Raw genomic sequence first — 25,671 nt, forward strand, 5'->3', positions numbered from 1 at the left:
TTTCCCCTGCATCTTAAAGGAGAATTACACAAATACATAAATCAAAATATAGCCTCGACCGTTTGATCAACAGGGATTTTGATGTTTCCAAGAGTGTATATGTTCAAGTACTAGCTTGGCTTCCATAGCTCTAAAAATGTCCCTTTTTTTGGTTGTAATAGGTTACTCCTTGTCTTTGAAGGAGTAGACATTTTTATCTTGAAAGATCTTTTTACAGTTAGATAAAGATTTTATATATTTTTCAAAACCTAAATCTACTAAACAAAAGCGCGCGAGGCCATGAAAAAGTAGTACTAGCGCTCATTTGTCCTCGAATTGTCATATCGACTTTGCTTGTTATTCCGAGAGTAGCTGTTACCGCCGTAATGTCCACCATTTCTATTTCCCGGAAAGTTATTGTTCCTGAAACTTGAATTCTGCCTATAACTATTGTTTCCAGTATTATATCTACTGTTATTGGAGCCAGATTGAGTGTGGTAGCCGCTCTTACTATGGTTGTAAACAGGTTGAGTATTGTTCCTGAGTTCAGCGAAGTAAAAAAATGCACGATAACCACCAGTTCTTGGTTTGTATTGGGTGATACCCTTGGGTCCAACTGGGACAATATTTTGCTTCATATCATTTCCAAAGTTCCAACGACGGGAATAATTTTGGTTATTATATTTGTACATTATGGAATCAAGATCATATGCCGTTAGTACCGACTCTGACGGAATGAACCCATTCAGTATGATGGACTTATTTCTTGATGGCAACGGAATTAATCTGTAAGACATCTTTAAGATCAAACTAGTAGATAAATCTGGTAATGATCCTCCTTGAATTGGGCATACCATTTTCCCATTTAATTCAAAACCCTCGACGTCCTTCGACACAATACCGCTTAGTCCACTCCTGAAATGTTGAAACTTCACCTCAATAGTGCGGTTGTTATCTTTCGAGTACAGTTTCTTCGAAAATCTCTCATAATTGGCATTTTTGTCACTTATTAGTAAAACAGGCTCTCCGCGAACGTTTCTTGCCCTCTCAGCATCGGAAAGTAAAGGATATTGGGCACGGACTGCCGCTAATAATCTGTCTTGATCGATAAATGGCAGTAATGCTATCCCTTGCCAGGACATCTTCTTACCATTCATATCTATAGGAAACTCCTCAGGATAAAAGTCAACAATTTCAGAATCAGGTTCAGACATCAGAGATCGGAAAATTTTTGGCAAAGCATGACCAGATGCAGCTGGCAAAACACTCATTAATTGTTCATAAGGTAAAAATGGGGTACCTTCTTCGAACTTTATCTCCAAGTGAGAGAATCCATGGAAATCGGTTGCCAAGGGGGCATAATGGTACGGATAGAACCAATTCCAGGAAGCACAACCTTGATAGTAATACGTTAGCACCCAGGCAACGCCTTCGATATAGCATTTCACCATATCTTTTCTTAGCTGGTCAATATTTTGGGGAGGAATGCGAAATTTTGCAGTGTAATATCTTTCGTGATAACCAGGTTCAAATAGTTTGACGTATTCGTCCGTATCAAAAACTCCATTTTGGGGACCTTCACTGACAACAATATTACTTCGAACGGATGAATCTCTCGTAGTTTCGGATTCTTCTCTATCATCTACATCGGCTACAATTTCACTCTTGATCTCCGCATCAAGATTGTCCTCTGACTCCGCCTTCTCCGCCTTAACTTTTTTGCTTTCTTTAGCAGTTTCTTCCTCCTCTTCCTTATCGTTTTCAAGACGATGTTTTTTGTTGATAAGCTTTTGTTTCATGACTTCTGCAAGATTAAAATTAGATCTGTTAGCCTTGTTAACGGCATCATCAATCTCTTCCTTACTGATGTCCTTTATTATTTCATTGTTCTTGTCACTCTGTTCTTTAATTTTAGCAATTGCCTCTTCGTTCCCTTCATTTGCTAGCATAAGTTCCCTTCTCAATCTCACCATATCACTGGTAGTCAAGTTCCATGAGCCTTTTGCTAAATTACCTTGCGTATCATACATTTGCAGTTGTTCAGTAGCTACTATGGGATGCCTGTCTTGACCCTTCGACATATTCTTTTGTGCTTTTCTTCTTTCAAAAGCCTCTTTCTTTCTAGCTTCTTGGATGTGCCTTGTTTTAAAGATATCCCCTTCTCGAGAGCCAAGGTGTTGCAGTAATGTTTCAACAGAAGGAAGATTCAAGACACCATCACAAGTCATATATGTTTTCAATCGTGGTAATACCACCTTCCAAATATCCAAAAGAATATCAATACTATTTTCTCTGACATCTAAACATGGTAAATGCGGCAAAAAGTCATTACCACAGAAAAAGCACATGAAAACCCAATCGTCAATAGCTCTTTCTAAATCAAAAGTAAATGGAAGGCCGGGAACCCATAATTCAGCAGATAAATACTCCCTCAAAACGTTTATATGCAGCCATAAAAAAGGTTGTTCAGAGTTTTGCTTTTGTATGAACTGTTTTTCTTCTTCAGTCATATTTATGGTGTCTTTGAAGTTATTTCTTTTCCGGTTATCTTGAGCAAAAACATCTTCTCTTAAAATCTTGAAGTGTGGCTCATGAGTAGCGAGGCCCAGAAAAATCAAGTCAGCATCCAAACCGTATATACAGTGCGTAGTGTTAGGGTTATACTCAGGATCAGCCCTTTGAGACCTAATAAAATTCATAATTTTATGCTCCCCTTCACCTGGGACAGTGGCATCACTTATAATCACCTGTAGGTTTTTCCAACCAGGGTCTGTGGCAAGTTTAAATGCGGTCCAATAACGTAAAGCTGCTGCAAGCTTATCCATAAATGGGGTACCCGGTGTGATTGCATTTGAATCCCAAGTTTTCTTGTTCCTAATGGCATCATCGATTATCTCGCCAACTTCCTCTCGTTGTCTCATTATTTCCTCTCTGGCTTCGTTCTCAATTTGAGCATCTCTAGCACTCCTGAATCTACGAGCTCTCTGTTGGTTCATTTTGGCACGAGGAGCAACACCATCAACAGCCATAACAAGCACTTTGCGAGGTCTAGCCATGTTTAATACACGATTGGTATATTCGAAAACCGCTAAAAGCATTTCATCTTCAGTCTCTGGAGGTGGTTTGTTTTCTGGATGTGAGCAAGGATGAACAATACCGTTCATATCCAAATACAGGTTGTCTAACTCGCCATTTGGATTTGGAGCAGAATAATCCGATGGTAATATTACACCATCAACTACTTGAGGTTGCTCCTCTAACACGGGGGATATGATTTTCGGATACTTTCGAGACAGCCATCTGAAAAATGACGGAACACCCATTCTATTACAAAATTCAGCTCAACAGTTCTTTAAACCAGATTATCTACTTGTTTAACAGAGCACTTTAAGTTATAGCAGATACTTCGATGAGGCTCCTCTGTTTTAATATCATAGTTGAAAATCTTATTCTGGTAAATTGGTTACCCGAATGGAACTTTATGGAAAGACGAGTGTACTAAAAGAGTCAGAAATCGTTAAAAGAGCCTTACTTGGAATTGAATAACATTTTGTATAGGTGATAGACATATTGCAAGCACACGAGGGAATGCACAACCGGCAAACATTAAATAACCATATAATAAATTGTAATATTAACAAAAAAACAGTTTCTGGAACAAAATTTCCATACTTTTAACTATAAAACAGTCGCAATTTCACGTCTGGTGCTCAAAAAATAATTCTTTTCGTAGATGACTGTGGTAGTATTATTTTCCAATATTTGATGAATGTAATAATATCTGTGATCTTTCGATATAGATTGCAACATCAGCACATTTGCAGATCAATCATTTATAGTAACATAATGAATCCATTTCAAATTACATAAGAATTTAGTTTAGACGACTACAAGCGTCAATAGGCGGTTGCGTTTCTATTTTACAGTTGTGTCGAACTAAATTTCTTTCTTTCTTTTGCTTACATTCTAAAATAAAACATGTCGATTCATTCAACTGTAAACAAGAATGTTCCCCCCATATGTATTTCTATTTATTGTCGCAAATTTTCACAAATTTTGTTAATAATGCCTTTTTAGTCCTTAGTATCAGCACGGGCTGATTTTTTTCTTTAATTTAAGTCGTTCCCTAAAAATTGGAAGAAAAGTCAAATCAGTGATCTACGTTAAACTGAGGCAACAAAACAGTATACGAGGAAAATTATACGATGTTACTAAAACAGAATAGAAAGCATGTATGACATCGAAGGTTAATTGGAGTATGGAAAGAAGAAAAGTATTTATGAACTAAAAATCTACTTATTATGATGTTGAAAATATAAAAAAGTAAATGCTACTCGTTCTCTTTGAAAAGGAGGGGAAATAAAATGAACACCATTGAGAAAATGAAGAAAAAAGGATTATTTTGAAGAATGCAGATAAACTATTAGATTAGTATTCAAAAGTTTTGGGTATCGCTAAACTTTTTCTTTGCTTTTAGATGAGAATAGTTTTGTCATTTTAGACATGAGTTGCTTGAAAGTGCTAATTGGATACTTCATGCTTGCCTGAAGTTCTTCCTTTTCAATATCAAACTGCTTTGAGTCAGAAGTGTCTAAAATGTCTTCGATATCGTCAGCATGCGGTAGAGTCTCAGGATCGACGTGGCCAGGTGTGATTGGAATCGAAGTGTTTCTACCTTTAAATGCAAATCCAGGATGGAAAATCGTCAAAGTGACAGTAGCAATTGCCATCATTAATGCATCCAGGATAATAAAGTACCATTCGTGCGTGATCAGATAGCCATCCCAACCGACAACTAGTTCCGCTAAACGATAACAGCAACGAGTGAAGATGGTCAGCACCGCCGCCGTCACTGCTAGATTAAAGTAATGAAAAACCCAACGTTCAGGTTCGATTCTCAAAAACTGGTACTTTTCCCTGTATAGATAATCAATTTCTGTTTGAGGTATCTTTAAAAGACTCAATGAAACAGGTTTAGCATTTACATGTTCCCATCTTACCGAAATATAGATACGGAAAAGGAAGTGACACCACAAAAAAATAAAGATAGCCATTGATGCCACTTGAATGGCCAACCCAGCAATGAAAACGTGATTACCGGTTGTCGTGGAAGTTCCATCTGTGACCGCGACACCACAAAGACCACCACCCACAGCTTGGACCACCAACGATATGATATCGGAACAAATGAAAATAAAAGAATACGCCATTGGAGAGGGCAATAACGAGAATCTGTGACCGTACACCTCTATAAGCTTTGCAAGTTGATAATAGATACCACCCATTGTAAAAACTGGTGCAATAGTCAAACAAATCATGTTCAATAGGAAAGCGTCCATATTATCAACGTTAGAGTGCGACCATGTCCTCCCTATGAATCCAAGCACTTCCAAGATACTGGTGCATATAAAGGCCACTGAAAACCAGTACTGACGCATCAGTAATTGTACAACATGTATCGTAAGTAGAATACCCCAAATAACGATCATCGTAACGTTGAAACGAAGGTTCGGTACCATACCACTATAAAGGGAATTGCTGTCAGCCGCTGCCTCAAGCTGTGGAAGAATACTGACTAGCGTATCATTTGTGGCGTTGGACATCTTGAATTTTTCGACTTTAAGAACCGAAAAGAAAGCTTGTGAGAAATCTTTTCTAGAACAACCAGCAGTAAATAGTTACGCCTCAAGTATGCTACTGTCTGAACGAGTGGATAACCTGAGATTATGTAAAAGATTTAGATTATGAGTCTACTTTTGAAAGAAGGAACCACTCAGGTAGGGCAAGCATAAGGAGAAAGCCCTTTTTTCCATTTAATTCTGGGGTTGACTACAAATAGTGAACCTTATATAGTGTCTGCTCATCTTATAAACTCTTTTGGCCGGAATGGAAGGCACAACCACAGAAAATAAACAGCGCAAATTAGAGCTCCGTGGGTACAACCGATCAAAATCATACCTATTCCCTTTTAGAGAGCGAGATAGCGGGAAAAAGTACATTTGCGGATAAACTACGGGGAATGCTTACGTACAACTAGGGGGGCGACAGAACCCTAGTGCCATGGCCGTGCAACACTGGACATGGTCTTGCAAAAAGTGCGATCTATTGGCGGTAATGATAAGTATTAAAACTGCTCCAATTAGTGAACAATGTCGTTTTCCAGTAGACCCTGGCGTATCACTCACTATAGCTGTACTGCAGTTCTGCGCAAATTGTATAGATGAACAGGGTGCCGACGGAGTCCAGATCTTTCCATGGAAGTGAGCCGAGAGAAGTCCGAAAGGAAAATGCAACGGAGCACGAACGCTTCCGCGGATATAAGTGGTTAATACCATTCCTTTAGATCACCCTCTAAAAAAATTGGTAGTTGGTTGCGCTGAAGTCATTAATGCGCAACACTCTATGAGATGACGAGGCTGAGTACAAAAAAGTTAAAAGCAAACCGAAAGTGTTGTTACTCATAATAATAATATTGGTTGTATTGTTCTATGCTTAGAATAACCACAATTTTTTTTCAACTTTTCTATAAATCTACATAACAAAAACGAATGATAAATATTAGGGTGTATTAAACTTAACTCAAGGACACCCGGTAAAAACGTGAAGAAGTGTTGATACGCTCATTTTTGTAAGAAATTGTCAAGGACATCTTGGAATTTACCATGGGAAGCCTTGTTGGCTTTATCTAAGATCTTTTCGGCGGTCTTGTAAGCATTTTCTTGTTCAGTGCTTTCATTATCAAGCAAGTTACCTAGGTCAATGTATGCTTCAGCGACTTGGACCCAGGTGTCTGGATCATCTTCCAATTTGGCCTTTTCCAAATACTCCAATGCCTTCCTAGTATGTTTCAAAGCCGCATTTTGAGCGTTTTTGGCTGCTTCGTCACTGGCCTTTTTAGAATCGTCATTGTCGTATTGTAAACTTAAGAAAATTTTACTTGGTTCTTCAGCCTTTTTTAAGTATAATTCACCTATGGTGTTGGCTACGGATGGATATACTTGCATATCGGTGCTCATACTGTCAAGCAACTTGTCAAAATGATTTCTTAGCCACTCATAGTTGTCCTCCAGTGATTGCTGTAAAGGATATATAGGATGTTCTGGTTCTAATTCAACATCGATGAGCTCCTCTTCCTCCTCATTATCGCTATCTATGCCTTCTTGTATAGACTGTTCACGACCAAAATTTTCTACAATATCCAATAAGTCATTTACCATCTGTAGAACTTCGAATGTTAATTCTGTGTCAGTTTCGTAAATTGAGAAATGCTTCTTGCCATGTTCAAATTGCTCTGCAAGATTCAATGTTTTATCCTTTGTTTTCAAATTTAGGTTGGAAATATACTCCAACGGGATTCTTTGAAAAATTATCTTTGCCAAAACTAATTTCAGGAATTGGGATTCGGGGAAATGTGAAAGGCCCAATTCGATTCTTTCAATAGCACTCTCAAAAAATAAGGATACCTCTCTTCTTCTCTTTTCTTCAGTGGCTTCCTCATCACCCGCTTTGAAAATAGTCAATTCAGATAAAGCTAGGGCATATATACCATGAAAGATATCGTTCAAAGTTTTCTTAATCTCCTCATTTTCCTCGGCAAGACGCAATAATCTGTCACACTCGTGGACAATACCGTTCAAGACATACTCGTCATCCCTATCAGAATTGAAATATTTAGACCACAATCCTTTCAACTGAGCCAACTCGTCATCCAAATCAGCATCATCATCAAGCTCGACGCTCATTTGACTTCTCACCGGGGTAGATTCTTTGGTAGGTCCATCAATCTTTTTTTCACCACTTTCCACCTTTCTCTTCTTTTCTCTATTCTGTTTACCTAAACCTAAGGGTCTCTTAGCCATCTCTATACAATTTTTTTCTTAGTCGCTCGTCTTACTTCTTTAGTTTCTTTTATTTTGGGTGCCTACAATTGTTCTACTATTCAATCTAGTTTATATTGAAATTTTTCAATGCATGCAACATTTCAGGATGACGAAAAATAATTCCTTTTTCTCGTACTTTTTTCTTACCTCTTTCGGCCTCGAAACGATATATGCGGGAAAGTGTTTTAACACTAACATTTCACGGAAAAGGAAAAAAAATGGTTAAGGTTACTCCAGTTTTTGTTTGTTTATATTTGGATTGCGAGACGCTTCAATATGAATCGTAAACATAAAGAACGAGAGTTTTTTCTTCTTGCATCTTGTGAAGACACACAAGATAGAAAAAATATGAGGAAGGTAAGAAAGGCGAACAGATTGTTGCGTTAGGCGTTTCAAAGATAAAGCACCACTTCTTGGTTATTACTATTAGTTATACGTTATTTAAGTATAAGTGGTTACATTGAAGGGCCTCTCTTGATGAATTAAAAGAGAAAAAAGGAGATATTAAAAGAGACCACTAAAGTAATCTATACATGTCGTTTTGTAGAGAGATGCATCAAAAGCGTTTTTTTCCCTTGTGTAACGTCATTGCCGATTAGACGTTACAATGCAGTTCCCAGTGAATTAGATGTGTGTGTGATGTAGTTGTGATACAAACTTAAATTTGTATTTTTGGAGCCTTGGTTTGTTCTGCTTCTAATTTATCAGCGTTCCTTTGATGTAATTGTTCTTTGCAGCTTGTTAAACCATTGCAAGCATGGTTTTCCATTAGTCTGTGTTTCGAACAAAAGTGGCCCTTGCAAAAATTACAGTCACCTATGAACTTTGAGGCCGCACTTGAACACGTATCAAAATAGCAAGCGTTCTTCTTCTTCTTTTTTGATGTTTTCTTGGTCACTCGCCTACTGCTCTGACCCGTAGATGTGACGCTAGAATTACTAGAAGATCTAGAATTCAACGGTATAGCACCCGGAACGGTCCCAGAATCAGACTTCTTTATCTTAGCATGATACGTGCTCTTATCCTCGATTTCATGCATAGGATCCTTTGGAGTGACTTGTCTGATTTCATCCGCTCTGGATGGAATTTCCATTTCGTTTATATCAGACATCTTTAGTTTTCTGTTCTTTTGATTGTTTTAATAGAGTTTTGTGCTTCACTCAAGAAATTAATGAGTAAAGCTGAGTAATTAACTGTTTGCAGGTAGACTGTTTTGGTCTTCTTGTCTAAGACTGTATATTAAATATGCTTATCATTAAGATAAAAAGGGCGGGAACAACTCCTGGTGGAAAGTCCAAGACACCGGTGGCAAGTATTTCCCTTTTATATCAACTTTGCTTCTGAGCCGATGCAGTCTTTGCCACCGCCCCCTTCTTTCTTTTTTTCCCTGACAGGGCCGAAGTTCGCAGAAACAGAAAGGTGAAACGAAGCGCAGAGCTGTGGAGCATTTGATCTCACCCGCTTTGCGATAAGCTGGTAAGGTTGAATCGGATTTGAACCACACACTTTGCCTGAGTCAACATCCGATAGTGACGACGCATTCCGTAGAACCTCTTCTCGCGTAATAAGCGCTGGCAATGGAACATGATAGCCCCCTTTGCAAATAGGTGAGAAGTTCCGCATGCATTGTTTAGCGCATTCTTCCAGTCATTAGAAATTGATGCAAAAATATTCTATGTAAAAAAATATATATATATGGTTCAAAGTTTAGGTTAAAGGAACTAATGCTACTTAAGATCGTTGTAGTGCCTTTTTATCATCCTTTTTCGTTTCCTTGATCGTCATCATCTTCGTCTTCGTCGTCATCTTCGTCATCTTCGTCATCTTCGTCATCTTCGTCATCATCATCATCATCGTCATCATCGTCATAATCTTCATCTTCATCCTCCTCGTCTTTATCATTATCCCCATCTTCATTATTGTCATATGTATTTTTCTTCTTGTTGTCATCTTCGTCATAGTTATTTTCTTCCTCTTCCTTCCCTGCGGAAACATCAGGGTAGCCGCCAAGTTTCACCACTATCTTGCCAACGATCTCATTCGCATCCATCATCCCACTTAGCCCAATATCACCATTTATGCCCATAACTTTCTCAGATGGTTTGAACACTGTTACCCAAGGCATCTCTTCTTGAATGATCCTAAAATGTTTCTTGGTCATTATGGAATTGAATGTGCCGCTACCCATGGAAGGCGCCAGGAATATAGGGAACGTTGGATTCCATGCTCTTATTACGCTTGTCAAAAGGTTATCGCATAAACCAAGGGCAATTTTGGCCAATGTATTAGCGGTCAATGGAGCGACGACTAGTATGTCCGCCCAACGACGTAGTTCTATATGTAATACAGGGTCAGTCCGTTGTTGCCATACATCCCATTCGTCTTGGTCTGTCCAAAATTGTATATGCGCTGGCAGCTCAATTTGAGGATGCTGTGAAACAGTATTTGAAGGGTTGCTAAACGTGCGGCCACCAGTAAATGCTGAATGGAATCCAACAGCAGATCTTTTTTGAGTTTCTTCCTCACTTTTTGTGTTGGTCAAGGAAGGAGCCGCTGAGTTTGAAGGCGTCTTCGATATACTGAACTTTTCACGCGGAGCGGTATTCTTTTTGTTACCAATAATATTTCTTGCATTGGGATCGGTGTTGTTGAAAGAATTATCGTTGCTATGATGTTGTTTTTTATTTTTTCTCATATACTTCATCGCAAAAAATTTGGTTGCCGAGTTTGTTAATATGACTTGAATGCTTATTTTATCTCTTCCGTAAATTTCTTCTAATTTCCTGATCATATGTTTAAGTTTAAAAACAGATAAAGAGCCGCTTGCCCCGAAGAGCACATGCAGTTTACCATCATCTTGGGGAAGCCTTGGATCCATGTTAGTTATAACATTTTCCCTCTTCAAGGGATTCAAAACTGCATTAGGGGACATTGCTTCCTCTAATACCGACTCTAACAAGGTGGGCTCCCCAATCTTTGATATGGAGCCCTCACGCTCAATGTTAATAGGGTTGAAAGTGTTCATTACTATAGATGGGCGAGGACTGGTACTGTTAGATCTTGACCTAACTGATGGAGTATGCAAAGGATCTTCGACGTAAAAATGTGGATGGTCTTTTTTGGGGCTATCGGAACTATTGTCGGAGCTTAAAATAGAATCAGTTACACCGCCAAGACTCAACTTCTTAGCCAGCAGACTAGATATATTATTCCCCATATCAGTATTAGAAAGGATAGAGGTGGGAGTGGAAAAAGAGGAGGCAGAAGCATCGCCATCTTTTACTGTCTTTGTATTTATGTCCTTTAAGTTTCGTCCTTGATCATTGCTTTCTGATGCAACCTGTACAGTAGTTCCTTTCCTTCCACTGGGTTGTCTGGTCACTTGGCTAGGTAGGGCCTGCTCTACATCCGGCCTAGGACTTCCCAACTTTGGATCACTGAACGTAACGGTTGGTATCCGTTTTAAGCCTGGTTCTGGTGTATTACTTACAACTGCGCCGGAAGTTCCACTAGCATTCATAATTGATTTGGTTTGGGAACCAGTAGGACTAGTTGATTTCCTTATTACAGGAGTATCAAGACTTGAAATAGAAGAAAAGGGTCCCGTAGAAGTCGTATCAGGCACAACTGATGGACCTATCTTAGCTTGCTCAGCTCCAGGCAAAGAATTCGGGGAGAAATCTTTGCTATCATTTTTCAAACTGGATTTGTTTGTCATTACCTTATTTCACTACTGCTATGTCTCGTATTTCTCCTTCCCGTCTCTCTTTTTTAAACTTAAGTATTCTTTTAAGAGGCTATCCTTTTGTTAGTAATCAAGTATCGACTCTAATTAGAAAGTCCTTAAAACGAACCTCTACAAAACGCTTGAACTGCATTCACCTCATAAGGGGAGGCCATACAAAGCAGTAAAACGTTCTCTACCTTTTCGGTCTTTTGAACTCTCCAGCCAAAAGTTTAAAGGGCGAAAAAGCTCACATGACACACTGTTTGGGTAAAACGTCATTGAAAAACCACGTGAAAAAAAAAATGAAAAAGTGCATTTTCGAATTAGTACATACTACAAAGATAATTATGGAAAAAAAAAACTAGCTTCTTCTTTTGGAACTATTGACATACCTCCCCTTGCCAACGCGGATGTTGTGCTGCTTCAAGCCAGTAATTGCAAAAGGAGAAATATAATTATCCGCAGAACCACCACCGATCCAATTGTTTAGAATCTTTTCGTTGTGCCTTCTTGTCCAATCTTCTTGCTTTATCACTTTTTCGTACTCTTTTTGGTCTTCTCTGAGAATTACATTTTCTTGAGGTTTCGAATGCACGTGTCCCTTTTTACCGTACCTTTTCTGCGAATTCTTAGATAGGGGGCTGGCTACAGAGTATCTATTTCCTCTATTGTTCCACTGAAAATTGGACTTTAAATGCGGTGTAATCAGTCCCGTGCGTGAGTCAACAGAAACGGCGCATCTTAATAAGGTACCTTGTCCACCGCACGAGGAACAAAAGTGTTTTGGCCTACCATCTTTTGGAAGAGGAAATACTTTAAAGCAAGCGTGGCATCTTAGCATATAATTACGAATTCGCTTGATCTTTAAACCTGACATAAAGTTCATTAGATTTAAATTCATCTGCAATGCTACATTTTGAACGGCAAAATCACCAGTTGCCAATGCTACTTGATTCTCTGGTTGATTCAATGCAACATGGCGTTCCTCTTCGGATGCTTCTACACCCAGCGAACCAGTTGTATCTTCACCGCTATCCTTGATTATCGCTTCCGTTAAGTTATCGGGGGTGATCCAATCACCATCATCATCAGCATCCTCGAATTCTTCATTTAAGTCAGATGATTCCTTTATCTCAGAACTGTTGGAATTTGGTTCTTTGGTTCCAGTCTCTTCAACATTCTCTCCTATTTTACTGTTTAGCTTAGGGTTTATATCATCCTTACTTTCAAGCAATGATAAACCCTCAGTTTCTCTTGCCTCTCTTTTTGCCCTTTGTTTTTTTCCACCTCTTCTCTTGCTCTTTTTCTTTGGAATGTTTTCAGATTTCTCCTCCTTTTTACTTTCTGTGAGCTTATCATTGCCATCTGTATCATCGCCAGTTTTGGGTACGTCTAATAATGCATCACCTGGCTTTTTCCTTAGCCTCCAATCGCCATTATTTAATTTTACTTCTAGTTCGTACGTCAAGGCAAGAATATGCAAATCATTAGCACTCAGTACGGAGTAGTCACCAGTCAATTTGGCGAAGGTACTGACCTTGGCTATCGAACTTTCATTTGGGTGTATCAATTTTAAAGTTCCGAGACTTTGCCAAATCTCAAGGTTCTTCCTTGCTTGAGCATCTTTGATTTCCTGAAACACCGTGGGGGTAGTGTAGAAAGACTGAGCATAATTCTGATAATGTGTGTACGATTGCGTAATTAATGGGGTCGCATCTAACACCAAGGCTCTTACATGTGCTCTCTGGTTTTCGGTCATACTTTGTTGTTTCAGAGAGTTTTTGTGCAAACGCTAAATTATGATCACAATCTCCTGGATGTTATATGGAACTGTTAAACAACTTCTACGTCTAGAATTTACTTCACTAAGTAGTACTGTCCTTTCATGTAGACATCTTTTCGTTAGATAAAATTTGCGAAGACTAAACAAAGCTCATCGGAAAAATTTGACCTTACGTTATGGAATGTCCGGGTTTTTTGAATTTTAAAGATACTTACCTCTCGAATTTTTGTTAAGCGTGATCAATTCGAGTAATTTTGAAAAAGTAAAACTATACAACATGTATACTAAAGCAGTTGTGCTTATTCATTACTTGAATAATATGCAAAAATGCATTCTTGCACGCCTTTTCGTCGATTGCTTATATACTGTTATTTTAATCACTCTATACGAGTTATGTGTGAGCATTTCAAGGTGTTAGGCATCAAGAGAGTGTAAACTCTACTACCCATCTTTTAACAATGGAGCGTAACTTACATGAAAAAGTGCTAGCAAAAGCCCTTTTAAAGCTGAATAGTTAGTTATTTCAAAGAAACCAAGAAAAAAATGCCAATTGAGAAAGATTTAAAAACTGCCTACAAAACCTTATATGATGATAAGGAGCCACTGAAGGCTCTTCGTATTTACGATGAAATTCTCAAAGACTCTCCCACGAACTTTACGGCTCTCATATACAAGGCAGCATGCCTCGAGAAACTATTTTTTGGGTTTTCTGATTGGCATAGCGAAGTAACTATGGAAAACGCAAAGGAACTCCTAGGCAATGCTTTGACAACGGCTGAGAATAGAGGTGATCGATCGAAAATTGCTCTTGCTAATTTCCGTTATTTTGTTCACTTCTTCAATATTAAGGATTACGAGCAAGCGCAATGTTACTTCAAGGAAGCCAAAAAACTTGGCTATGCTGATGATACTCTGCCTTTATGGGAAACTCGTTTAGAGGCAAAGTTAAATAAAAGAAGTAAGAAACAAAAAGATTCAACTGCCAAACATACACTTTCACCAGTGAAAAGTACTGAAGACAAAAGAGACAATACTACTCCCCATAGCACCCTTCTCTCCTCTAAAAGTGAAACCGGTTCTCATGAAACTACTAAATTAAAAGTTGACTGGTACCAATCTAGCACCTCTGTAACCATATCCTTATTTACCGCTAATCTTCCCCAATCTAAGGAAGAAGTTAATGTAGATATTTCTCCAAAAGATAGAAGAACTTTATCGATATCATATAGAGTACCGAACACCGTTTCTGAATTTCAGTACAATACTAGACTTTCACACGAGGTACACTCAGAAGGAGTTTTCTTGAATATTTTCCCAAAGAAAATTGAAATCACCTTGAACAAAGTTGATAACCTGCAATGGAAGATTTTAGAAGGAGATAATGTGAGGGACTATTCAAGTTCATCAAATATGAACGAAAATTTGTACTCTCCGATATGTGCTTCATCGACGGAGACATCCTCAAAAGAGAGATTATCCTATCCTTCATCTTCTAAAAAAAAAATAGACTGGTCTAAACTTGATATTGATGAAGAAGCCGATGAAGAAGCAGGATCTGCTGATAGTTTCTTTCAAAAGCTCTACGCTGGAGCGGATCCAGACACTAAAAGAGCTATGATGAAGTCCTTTATAGAAAGCAACGGTACTTCATTGAGTACAGACTGGGAAGACGTATCTAAAGGGACAGTCAAAATTTCACCACCAGAAGGTATGGAACCTAAACATTGGTGAATAATTGGTACATATCTACATAACTATTATTTATGTAGTTTAAATGGAAATAATGATACATTTTGGGCTAGCCAACCTGAGTATTTACTTTGAATGCTTATGTGATTATATTGAATATTACAAATTGTATTATGTCCATATTTATCCAGACTATTGGTAATGGAAGTAGTAAAGAAAGAGAGAAATAATATAGTGAAGCCCAGGAAGAAACGTTAAAAACCCACAAAAAGTAAAGAATCCGTAAAAGTAAAAATTGCACTTTTGAGAAATTTAGATATCCGTAAAAGAGAAGCTGTTCAATTTTGATACTTGCTCGTTTTTCCATGTGATAAAATCCTTATCATTTTCATCTTCCATCATACTGGTATCATCGAATCCACTCTCAAGATCTTTCTGTTGAATGTTTAATTGAAATTTACCTTCTGGTGACATGGAAAGTTTGTATACGCTGTGTTCAGGCTCTTTATAGGGACTGTTCAGTTTTTGTGTGTAATGCTCTAATGTACTTTTCCGTTCCGGGCTCCGTATATTCTCTTTATCAATGCTGGAAGCCGACCTTTTAACAAGCTCTAAAGCTTTTTCTTTGTTTAATTGAGGAATATGGCTACCCTTTGTCCCTACTTTATTCAGTGGGATTGGGAACAATTGGCGTGGTTTCACTGGATATCCGCTTTGTGTATAGTTTAGCATGGGTGAAGATGAAAAATCGGATGGCCTGTCTTTGTTCAAAGTATGCGTCTCTATATTCCTTTTGGAATTTCTGGATATTACTGTGGGCGGTAGTAACCTTGTATCTCTTCTTTTAGGACTGGACAACCTCGTTGTTCCTTGCATATGTCGAGTAAGCGAATTCTCTCGAGATGTTCCATTCTTGGGTAAGTTCTTCGCCGAACTTTTTGAGGGCGTTTTATGAGTCATGTTAAAATCACTTAAATATAGGCTAATCGGTGCCCTGATAGAACTTTGAGTGTCCTTGAAAGATTTTTTTGTCACTTTGTTTTCCTTACACACCTTACTTGTTCCTTTTTTTGATCTCTGCATTCTAACTCTGCATCTTGGATACTTTGCTTCTATCTCTTGTTGCTGGATGTCAATCGCTTCTGAAAGTGGCCTACCCTTATGCAAAAATGGTTGATCGAATAATCCATCGGCCTCTTCCAATTTAAGTCTTAAATCATTGATGACGCGAGGAAAGTGTCTTGTTATCCTCTTCCTCATTTTCTCTTCAGTTAGTAAAATCTTGTGAGAATTTCTTGAAAGAAGTCTAGAAGAGTCTTTCGAGCTTCTTTCCAAAAATTCTTGATCTTTTTGTAAGGATTCAAAGTCTGATATTAGTTTCAGGATTGGTTTATAAATTATCAGTCTGTCCCCCAGTTTTTTCAGTTGGCTTTCGCAAGTTTCTAGCAAAAGCTCATCATCCTGTAAAGTTGTTGCATTTCTTCTTAGTTCATCAAATAGAATGATGAATTTAGACCGGCTTGCTTCTGAATATTGTAGTGTGTCCCACAATTCCTTAATTTTGTCCCAAGAGTCTGATATAAGTTTCTTGATTAATTTTTTTTTCATTACTTCAAGTCGTGATAGCTCGTTAGATATTCTATCCAAGGTCTCGATAGATAAGTCTGAGTTATTGCGCATGAACGTTTTGGTGTATTCCTGAGGAATTTTTAGTCTTGTCCAAAGTTTTTTGCATTGTTCCATCAAGATTTTTTTCTTATTTTCTCTCTCATTGTGGATAGCTTGTATCTTTTCTAATGCAGTATCAATCTTGCATATTCTTTCTCTGTCTACTGGGTGAAACTCTGGTACTTCAGAAGTGAGGTTTTTCCCTTCTCCGTATGATCTCAAATCTTGTTCAAAATTTTCGTTAATTAATGGTGAGAGGGGAGTTTCAAGTTGTTCAGATATGGATAAAATAGTATTCTTTTTTCTGAGTATGCTTTTGAACCTCTGCTCGTATTCTGCCTTGTAAATTTTTATGACCTCATTCATGTGTTCCACAGATTCTTTGTTAATGGTTTTAAATGCGGATCCTTGTAAAATATACATTTTATTATCTATGATAAATTTCATGGACAAGTCAATATTGTCTTTGCTATTTTCTATTTGAGTCAAATATGCTGTTAATATGTCTAATTCGGGAAATGCAGTGATAGCCTCAATATCCGCTTCTGTCAATCCTGGAAGATCTTCTTTTACAGACTGTATGAGTTGTTTTAAAGTAATTAAAGACTTCAAATAGTTATGAAGTTGGGGTAAAAAGCTCTTTAAGACGAAGCTTTTCGCAGTATCTAATGCTGCTTTTTTGCTTAATAAGGAAAGTGGCTTTTTAGGTGATTGAGGTACAGTTTTACTCTCTTGTAATAGAATAGCATTTCTAATGTATAAATCAGGGATGGTTTTTATGCCACTTGGGTCATTTATCCTCTCCAGAATATTATTTAAAATATCTTGTTCCACTCCATTTTCTGCAGATAGTCTTTTTAATTCTTCGTCGGCATGCTCAAAAAATTGTTTAATAGAATCAGATATAGTGGTGAATATTTGTTTTTCCTTGTTGATAATTTCCGTGTTAGAGTATCCAATATTTTGATATATTACATTAAGGTTCTCCAGCAGTTTTTCCAACTCCTTTGAAATGAGATTGAAATTTTCCTTATACATATTATCCATCGTGTTACATTTGCCATTTTCTGAATCCAAAAAATGGTGATTAGTGGACACTTTTTTCAAAGGAGAGCCAAAATCTCTAATATGAACTGGAGTTAACTTCATAAATTCTTTAGAATTTGAATGATGCACTACAGTTGATACAGTTAACGGTGTTGCCAAGGAGGGGTTCATATGCGGTATAATCGTAGTAGATCCAGAATTTTCGCTATTACTTCTCGATTGAGTAGACAAAGGGGAAGAAGTTGCTGTCTCCATTTCAACATCAAAAGTAGAAATCCAAATGTAAGCTTTGAATTCCAATGCCAGGATGTTTTGTCTAATAATAAAATAGACTACTAAAATAATCCAATTAGTTCTTATAATATTTATTGTTGTTAATAGCTGCTAATTCGTATTTTTGCTATTGTTCTGTAAAAATCTGACCCACGACTTCATTATTATTTTTGTATTTGTTTCCTCATAAAGTTTTTAAATCTTATTTACATTTTACCACATTGGGAAAGACAAGATGAGCAATTAAAATCATATTATACGAATCATTTGGGCGGTTATTCAGTAATAAGAAAAATGAAAAATGACATTTAAATATGCTCTATTAATAATTGGCTATTTTCACAAATGATATTTTAAAATGCACTCTTAATAAAATAGAACTAGTCTTCCAATAGCGTTCTTTTATCCACCTTCTAATATTTTCTCTTTTATTTACTTATTAAAAGCTTCATTCTTTCTTGTGGTTTCATTGTTGTAACAAAATATAAAAATTAAGAGAAAACTCATCACAATATCGTATTTAAGATATGAGTAAATTTTGGGACAATTGTTGGGGTTCCATCATTGAAAAAGACGCTATTTTTAGGTATATAGAATATAACAGAAGTTTTTATCAGGTATATAGAAACCCAATAAATGAATTCCGTAATTCTACATAATTCTGTGAATACTTTCATTGTCATTTTATATGTTGTCGAGGTACCTCCTGGTGTCGATGAAGCCCTTAATAGAATATACTTTGCACCATCGCAAACCTCTACAAAACTAAAAATGATAAAGGTGTCGGAACAAGATTTACCTCTCGTCTATTGACTCCTAATTGTGTTACGAATGGATAGAGAATGGTTTATTCTCATCCCAACACAGACATCCCATAGTTCTCAAAATGAGCTTACCAAAATTTACCCTTTTTATCCTATTTCTATACAATTTAATAAAATATGTATTTTATTAAATGTTGCATTTAAAGAACCTATTAAATTAAATATTATCCTATTTCAATGTATCTGATTTTGAACTGGTTTCGTTGTATACTACTACTTATATATGTTGGTTTTGATCGTTACTTTTGTTGGCGTGTGTTGGAATAAGAACAGACTATCATCTATTGACTAGCAACTATGTTACTAGCATAATATTATGTTGGAATAAGTGATTAGAACTATACATTTATTCGTATAGATTGAAGTAGGTGATAACGGACATTCTTTAACATGATACTAATAATGTTGGGTAAATGAATACAAACATTCTTATGGTGATACCAATTTAATTGGAGTAGACAAGTTCTAATAATAGAATTTCCTGCACTAATAAGATAAAGATCTATTAATTGTCCAGAACTTAGTATATAAGAAGATGAGTTATCACCAAAACCCTATCATCAATGTTCTGAATTATGTCTGAACCATTGGGTTTAATATTGAGAAGTGGGTGAATTTTAAGATGGTTGTTGGGATTTCATTGTTGATAAAGGCAATATTATCTGGTATATAGAATTTACTAGAAGTTCTCCTCAAGAATATAGGAATCCAATAAATGGAACTCGTAATTCTACATAATTCTGTATATGCTTTTATTGTCATTTTATATGTTGTCATCATTGTCCTATTACATTATCAATCCTTGCGTTTCAGCTTCCACTAATTTAGATGACTATATCTCATCATTTGCGTCATCTTCTAACACCGTATATGATAATATACTAGTAGTATGACTACTAGTTAGTAGATGATAGTTGATTTATGTTACAACATTCTAACACCGTATATGATAATGTACTAGTAGTATGACTACTAGTTGATAGACGATAGTTGGTTTTCATTCCAACAGTTTTATATACCTCTCTTATATGACTTAAGAAAGAACGACTTGTTCTTAATCTATATAAGAGAGGTATATAAAACACACGCTGATTGGTTATATTAAACAAAAAGGTTCAGACATAAATCAGAGTGTTGATGATAAGAATTTAGTGTTAACTCATCTTCTTATATACTAAGTTCTGGACAATTAATAGATCTTTATCTCATTACTGCAGTAAATTCTATTATTAGAATTTTTCTACTTCAATTTATACGAAGACGTATAGTTGCAATAACTTAATCCAATTTATACGAATAGGTGTATAGTAGTAATCACTTATTCCAACATTATCAACAATAGATATGGAAGAACAAGTTTAAGTTCAGATCAAAGTTTCAATTGTCGTTAATAAGGTAGTGTGCCAAATGATTCTCTTCGAAGAACTCGTCCTTGTTAGCTCAGTTGGTAGAGCGTTCGGCTTTTAAGCGCTTTTGCTTAAGCAAGGATACCGAAATGTCAGGGGTTCGAGCCCCCTATGAGGAGTTCTTTTTGTCTCTCATCATAGCTCTTTCAAATTTAATTATTCTAAGTCTATGAATTTCTTTTTTAGTACTTATAGTGGCAATAATTGATCGAGACGAGACATTTATTCTTACGTGTATTTATATATATAAACCTTCTATCAATTGAGAGTTTAATTGGTCTTTTGCATCAAATATGCTAATAATTGCCCCGTAAATTCCACACATGCTATACCAGTAGCTGCTGTATTCTCATCTAGTCCTCTACGAGCCACAATCACGCCATGTGCATTGACGGCCTTGATGTAAATTGGAACTCTAATCCATTTCAACCTATTCAAATTATTTAGGATGGTTTTTCGATTCTCATCAAAAGGTAACTTTTTAAAATTGGATTTCCAGACACCATCATTTATAGTGGAATACTTTTGGATGAATTCCTTCCAGGGGAGCTCTTCTTCGTTTACGAGGCTTGTGTTACTTGCCTCATAATTTTCATCCATGTCCAAAGCCGAATTAATAATAGAACCATAGGCATCTGTAACATAGCCCTTTATTTGCTCCGTCAGTCCTAGTTTTCCCCTAACCTCATTATGAAGCAGGCCATTCGAAAGCATCTTACGATACTTACAAGTAACAACATAACTATAAGCGGTTCCTAGTCCATTCATGACCAGGGCTATCGGGAAAATCAGAAATGTTGCAGCTAATATCAAAAGAATGGTGCGTCCCCACTTTTTATAACTTTTGATTGGTTTAATGGGAGCATGGAAGTTGATGTTTAAAGCATTCAGGTCAACAATTCTTGGTAATACACCTCTATAATCAGATCCCGGGATTTTTTCTTCGAAGGTGTATTTCAATTTATTGTCGAAATCTATAAATGGATCACAATCTGTGATAAATGCTGTGTAAAAGGCTACCGTACGATCATTTTTAACATTCGCGAAGGCTACCCTCCACTTGAATAGCGAGAGTGCTTCAAGATACTCGCCCTGACTCAGTTTCACCAATATATCGTTACTAGAATTTTTGATGAACATTTCTCTTCCACTCTTACCCAAAATAGTAGAACCAAGGGCCCTCAATGCACCATACAGCACATTTTTATATGCTATGCCCATAGGATTGTAAAACTCTACCCCCAAGTGTGGTGTTGCTATTGTAATAAACAACTGTGGCTCAATATCCTCGAATAATTCCTTAAACTCAGTCAACATCTTACCAATCATAAATCGGGCCACCAAACCACCTTGTGAATATCCCATTACGCTTATTTTAGTAACTTTTCCGTCTTTATAGTCCCGAATAAATTCACAAACTTCAATCAGTGTCCTGTACCCAATGATTTCGATACCATCAAAAGTCTTGAACATGGCGTTCTCTTTGGGTAAAAAGTATATCATGTCATCTTTAATATCTTCCTTCTTCAATGTAGCGGAAAGAATTGTTCTCATAGACTCCATATGAGTGTAATTGCCCCATAGCCCGTGAATCAACACAAAAAGGTGTTTATTTGAAGACATTTGACGCTTTCCTTGATAACCCTACTGATTGCACCAAAATTTTAAAAATTATTATAATCCAGAGTTGCCACCCTTTTATATTATCTTTGTTTTCTCAATTTGATCTTAAACACTGAAAAACTCCGTTAATCATGATTTGGTAAATAACTTTAGCAAAGTTTCCACTGTTTCCTGCAATGACTCGAAGGAGATCTCTTCGCCAGAACCCATCGAAATGCGCTTCAATTCATCTCTGTGCGCGAATTCAGCTGCATCGAATGTTATTTTGTATAGCTTTTGAAAGTCAGGAACGACATTGAGAATACCTCGAAGCCGGAGGCCACCTAAAATTAGCTTAGACAAGGTCTCATTAAAGTGAAGGCGTTTGTCGTTAATATGGACATTGCGATATACTTTAGTTTTCGTTCCAATCTTCCTCTGTTGTGCCTGTCGTATTATTATATCAATGCTACCCTCTTTTGATACTGACGCCCTTGTTTTTCCAATTTCTTGCTTCAACTTAGAAACCTGGGCGTCAAGTTCGTGCTTAATAGTTAAATCAACTTGAAGGCAGTTTAATTCTGTGTTCTTTCGAAATATAATGAGGTATGTTGGCTCCTTTGACTGCTGATCGATCTTGTCAAACAATTCTATGACAATGCCTCGATTCGCATTCCTTAATTTTGACTTGAAATAAGCCTGCGTGGTTCCACTGGTACTATAACATCTATATGTGTTCATATATTTGGAGCGGATCCAGAAAGGCAGTTTTCCCATATCTACGTATTGAATAAAGTGTCCGCTCCACTCTGGATTTAATATTCTTCTCAAAGTCATGTTGCCCCAAAGCTGGACATCCCTGATGATCAAACCACCCTGCTTTCTACTGAGAGTAAACTTCAATGTGCATAGTTTCTGCGACATCAAAATCCAGGTAGATACATACAAAATATTCACTTTCAAGACAGTTTACAGATTTTTACTTGGTTATTAACAAGCTTTTTTCAGTGCATACCCAAAAAGAAAAATTTCCTTGCGTAGCCCGTTCTTCGCCCGAATCTGGCAAAACAAGCAGACGATCGAAAAATTTCCAACGATCTTATCTAGGTGAAAGCAATGAAAAGAGGAATAAAGTAGCGCCAATCTTTTGATCACAACCAGCAAGTAATTGGCGTACGTTTTTCTTTTGAGTTTTTATGATTGCTAGAAAATAAAAGTAATTAGAAGAACATCACAGAGCTGTAAGGTCCTAGGAAATAAAGGAAACAACGAACCTAAAAAAAGAACGAACAAAAATGCCATTACCTCCGTCAACATTAAACCAGAAATCTAACAGGGTTTACTCAGTAGCTAGAGTGTACAAAAATGCCTGTGAGGAAAGACCACAAGAATACTGGGATTACGAACAAGGGGTGACTATTGATTGGGGTAAGATTTCGAATTACGAGATTGTCAATAAAATTGGAAGGGGGAAATACTCCGAAGTTTTCAGTGGTAGATGTATTGTAAACAACCAGAAATGTGTTATTAAGGTTTTAAAACCAGTGAAAATGAAAAAAATTTATAGAGAATTAAAAATCCTTACTAATTTAACGGGTGGTCCCAATGTTGTAGGCCTTTATGATATAGTACAAGATGCTGACTCCAAAATACCTGCTTTAATTTTTGAGGAAGTCAAAAACGTCGATTTTAGAACTTTATATCCTACTTTCAAACTTTCAGACATCCAGTATTATTTCACCCAATTATTGATCGCCTTAGATTACTGCCATTCGATGGGCATAATGCATAGGGACGTGAAGCCTCAAAATGTCATGATTGACCCTACGGAACGTAAATTGAGGTTGATTGATTGGGGACTGGCGGAGTTTTATCACCCAGGTGTAGACTATAACGTCCGTGTTGCTTCGCGTTACCACAAGGGACCAGAACTGTTAGTAAACTTAAACCAATACGACTACTCTCTAGATTTATGGTCAGTAGGATGTATGCTAGCGGCTATTGTTTTCAAAAAGGAGCCATTTTTCAAGGGGTCGTCCAACCCAGATCAACTGGTAAAGATTGCTACGGTACTAGGAACCAAGGAACTATTAGGCTATTTGGGTAAATACGGGTTGCATCTACCATCCGAATATGACAATATTATGAGAGACTTTACAAAAAAATCGTGGACTCATTACATCACTTCTGAGACCAAATTAGCTGTTCCTGAAGTGGTTGATTTGATCGACAATTTGTTAAGATATGACCATCAAGAAAGATTAACAGCCAAGGAAGCTATGGATCATAAGTTTTTCAAAGCTAAATTTGAATAATTGGATGGCGTTACTCGTAACAAAGTAATCTCTCTTCCATCACTTTCTTTCATTAAAAGAATGGGATTTCCCCTTTAGTAGCCGTAATTTTGGAGAAAACTCTTAATGCGAATACTAAAATTGCAAAATATATTTAAAAACGAATGTAGATTATTATACGACGAGAATCACTTTATATAGATATAAGAGCCTTCCGTAATGTTATGCAGGTTTTGATGGTTTATTATGTTATCATGAGAGGCATTCCGAGGTGTTTGGCTGCCATCGGTTTGAAAATGCGCATAATCGTAGGTATCTGAGATAGCTCGCCGACGATAGCGATGTCTACTTTCGTCCCAAACAATGGAATAGTCTTGAAACTGGTTTAAATCATTTATTAGAACACATGATTCGTTGAATCTCCCACGTCTGTCAATGTCCCGTCTTCGAACGGTATCGTCGAATGTTATTGACCGCTGTGGGGACAGTTTACTGCCTAGACGAAACACGTCTTCTTTGTCCAACGGTGAAGGACAGCTCCCATCTTCGGCTATGTTCGATAGTTGGTTTTCTTGTTCCTTATTATTCTGTTCCTGAAAGGAATTAGATTGCTCTCTTTCATGTAACCCGGCTAAATCGGGTCCGTAGAGAACAGTAATGTCTGTTTCTTTATTCCAATTTATACGTAAAGGATTGATTTCGAGGCCCTCCAAGTTAAAATGCTTTATGGACCAACGCCTCCACATGCAATTATGCAGTCGAGCTATGTATATGCTATAGTCAAACTCGTTTTCAGGAGAACAACTAGGTAACCGTAATAATTTATGCTTACGCATTTTCAACAACAAGCGCCATGTGATGGGGACGTCTAAGCTGTCATAATCAAATATAAAATGAAAATAATCTATGGCGGGACGGACGTAGTTGGTAGCGTTATCCAACAGTGCTATATTTTTTTTTGTCAGTACAGTGTCATCTAAACTAGTCATTTTCCAACACACTAGTTTTGTCAGTATTCTGTAGACTTTACAATCTATATAGATGTCGAATTGAAGGCCAATGAGATATCAAGTTTATTCTTATAATATATATCATACTTGTGGCAAATTCCAATTCTCCACCTCCCGCCTTGATGATATGAGAGTTTTTTTGCGGGATAACTCTGCTTGAGAATCTTCTGAAGTTTTAAAAGCCTACATTGTTTTTCCGACATTTTTCACTGTACCTTCATCCCCTTAAAAAGAAACATCTCTTTCTAGCCTCTTTTCTCTATCTAGTACATAAGATTCGGACGGTCAATCGGAGCCCGAGAGAAAATCCGGAGCACAGAAAAAATGGAAGAGATCTCATGTGGGGACCATGCACGCAGAACCCTCTGAAGACGCAGATATACTACGTGTTTTGGTATTACCACGAAAGTTTTTCCGGCCCTCTTTCTCCCTCTCTTTCTAAGTGTAGCGTGAGCTGTCATTACGTAGAAAGGCGAAAGCAAGCGAGAT

General features: G+C 37.1%; 12 protein-coding genes and 1 non-coding gene across 13 annotated transcripts; 3 read left to right on the top strand and 10 right to left on the bottom strand.

The window, feature by feature from the left end:
• Window positions 1–293: 293 nt before the first annotated feature.
• On the bottom strand, window positions 294–3,302 carry RAT1 (ssRNA exonuclease RAT1; the record flags this gene model as incomplete). The annotated part of the gene is made up of 1 exon (XM_056225688.1): window positions 294–3,302. The coding sequence occupies one exon, from the start codon at window positions 3,300–3,302 to the stop codon at window positions 294–296; it is 3,009 nt and encodes a 1,002-aa protein (XP_056079482.1).
• Window positions 3,303–4,433: 1,131 nt separating this feature from the next.
• RSB1 (phospholipid-translocating ATPase RSB1) lies at window positions 4,434–5,498 on the bottom strand (the record flags this gene model as incomplete). Its single annotated transcript, XM_056225689.1, has 1 exon — window positions 4,434–5,498. The coding sequence occupies one exon, from the start codon at window positions 5,496–5,498 to the stop codon at window positions 4,434–4,436; it is 1,065 nt and encodes a 354-aa protein (XP_056079483.1).
• A 1,101-nt stretch (window positions 5,499–6,599) lies between these two features.
• Window positions 6,600–7,838, bottom strand: ETT1 (Ett1p; the record flags this gene model as incomplete). Its single annotated transcript, XM_056225690.1, has 1 exon — window positions 6,600–7,838. One exon carries the CDS (start codon window positions 7,836–7,838, stop codon window positions 6,600–6,602), a length of 1,239 nt encoding a protein of 412 aa, XP_056079484.1.
• A 679-nt stretch (window positions 7,839–8,517) lies between these two features.
• TMC1 (Tmc1p) lies at window positions 8,518–8,970 on the bottom strand (the record flags this gene model as incomplete). The annotated part of the gene is made up of 1 exon (XM_056225691.1): window positions 8,518–8,970. One exon carries the CDS (start codon window positions 8,968–8,970, stop codon window positions 8,518–8,520), a length of 453 nt encoding a protein of 150 aa, XP_056079485.1.
• A 645-nt stretch (window positions 8,971–9,615) lies between these two features.
• VHS3 (phosphopantothenoylcysteine decarboxylase complex subunit VHS3) lies at window positions 9,616–11,577 on the bottom strand (the record flags this gene model as incomplete). Its single annotated transcript, XM_056225692.1, has 1 exon — window positions 9,616–11,577. The coding sequence occupies one exon, from the start codon at window positions 11,575–11,577 to the stop codon at window positions 9,616–9,618; it is 1,962 nt and encodes a 653-aa protein (XP_056079486.1).
• Window positions 11,578–11,947: 370 nt separating this feature from the next.
• On the bottom strand, window positions 11,948–13,345 carry NOB1 (rRNA-binding endoribonuclease; the record flags this gene model as incomplete). Its single annotated transcript, XM_056225693.1, has 1 exon — window positions 11,948–13,345. One exon carries the CDS (start codon window positions 13,343–13,345, stop codon window positions 11,948–11,950), a length of 1,398 nt encoding a protein of 465 aa, XP_056079487.1.
• Window positions 13,346–13,912: 567 nt separating this feature from the next.
• On the top strand, window positions 13,913–15,100 carry SGT1 (co-chaperone SGT1; the record flags this gene model as incomplete). The annotated part of the gene is made up of 1 exon (XM_056225694.1): window positions 13,913–15,100. The coding sequence occupies one exon, from the start codon at window positions 13,913–13,915 to the stop codon at window positions 15,098–15,100; it is 1,188 nt and encodes a 395-aa protein (XP_056079488.1).
• Window positions 15,101–15,370: 270 nt separating this feature from the next.
• ASE1 (Ase1p) lies at window positions 15,371–18,028 on the bottom strand (the record flags this gene model as incomplete). The annotated part of the gene is made up of 1 exon (XM_056225695.1): window positions 15,371–18,028. One exon carries the CDS (start codon window positions 18,026–18,028, stop codon window positions 15,371–15,373), a length of 2,658 nt encoding a protein of 885 aa, XP_056079489.1.
• Window positions 18,029–20,299: 2,271 nt separating this feature from the next.
• Smki_15.trna11K lies at window positions 20,300–20,395 on the top strand. Its single transcript has 2 exons — window positions 20,300–20,336; window positions 20,360–20,395. It is a non-coding gene; the product is annotated as a tRNA-Lys (tRNA).
• A 151-nt stretch (window positions 20,396–20,546) lies between these two features.
• Window positions 20,547–21,899, bottom strand: LPL1 (putative hydrolase; the record flags this gene model as incomplete). Its single annotated transcript, XM_056225698.1, has 1 exon — window positions 20,547–21,899. The coding sequence occupies one exon, from the start codon at window positions 21,897–21,899 to the stop codon at window positions 20,547–20,549; it is 1,353 nt and encodes a 450-aa protein (XP_056079490.1).
• Window positions 21,900–22,028: 129 nt separating this feature from the next.
• On the bottom strand, window positions 22,029–22,802 carry SLD7 (Sld7p; the record flags this gene model as incomplete). Its single annotated transcript, XM_056225699.1, has 1 exon — window positions 22,029–22,802. One exon carries the CDS (start codon window positions 22,800–22,802, stop codon window positions 22,029–22,031), a length of 774 nt encoding a protein of 257 aa, XP_056079491.1.
• A 371-nt stretch (window positions 22,803–23,173) lies between these two features.
• CKA2 (casein kinase 2 catalytic subunit CKA2) lies at window positions 23,174–24,193 on the top strand (the record flags this gene model as incomplete). Its single annotated transcript, XM_056225700.1, has 1 exon — window positions 23,174–24,193. The coding sequence occupies one exon, from the start codon at window positions 23,174–23,176 to the stop codon at window positions 24,191–24,193; it is 1,020 nt and encodes a 339-aa protein (XP_056079492.1).
• A 167-nt stretch (window positions 24,194–24,360) lies between these two features.
• Window positions 24,361–25,161, bottom strand: SMKI15G2150 (uncharacterized protein; the record flags this gene model as incomplete). The annotated part of the gene is made up of 1 exon (XM_056225701.1): window positions 24,361–25,161. One exon carries the CDS (start codon window positions 25,159–25,161, stop codon window positions 24,361–24,363), a length of 801 nt encoding a protein of 266 aa, XP_056079493.1.
• Window positions 25,162–25,671: the final 510 nt, after the last annotated feature.

This window comes from Saccharomyces mikatae, assembly GCF_947241705.1.
Source record: "Saccharomyces mikatae IFO 1815 strain IFO1815 genome assembly, chromosome: 15".
Taxonomy (NCBI): Eukaryota; Fungi; Ascomycota; class Saccharomycetes; order Saccharomycetales; family Saccharomycetaceae; genus Saccharomyces; species Saccharomyces mikatae.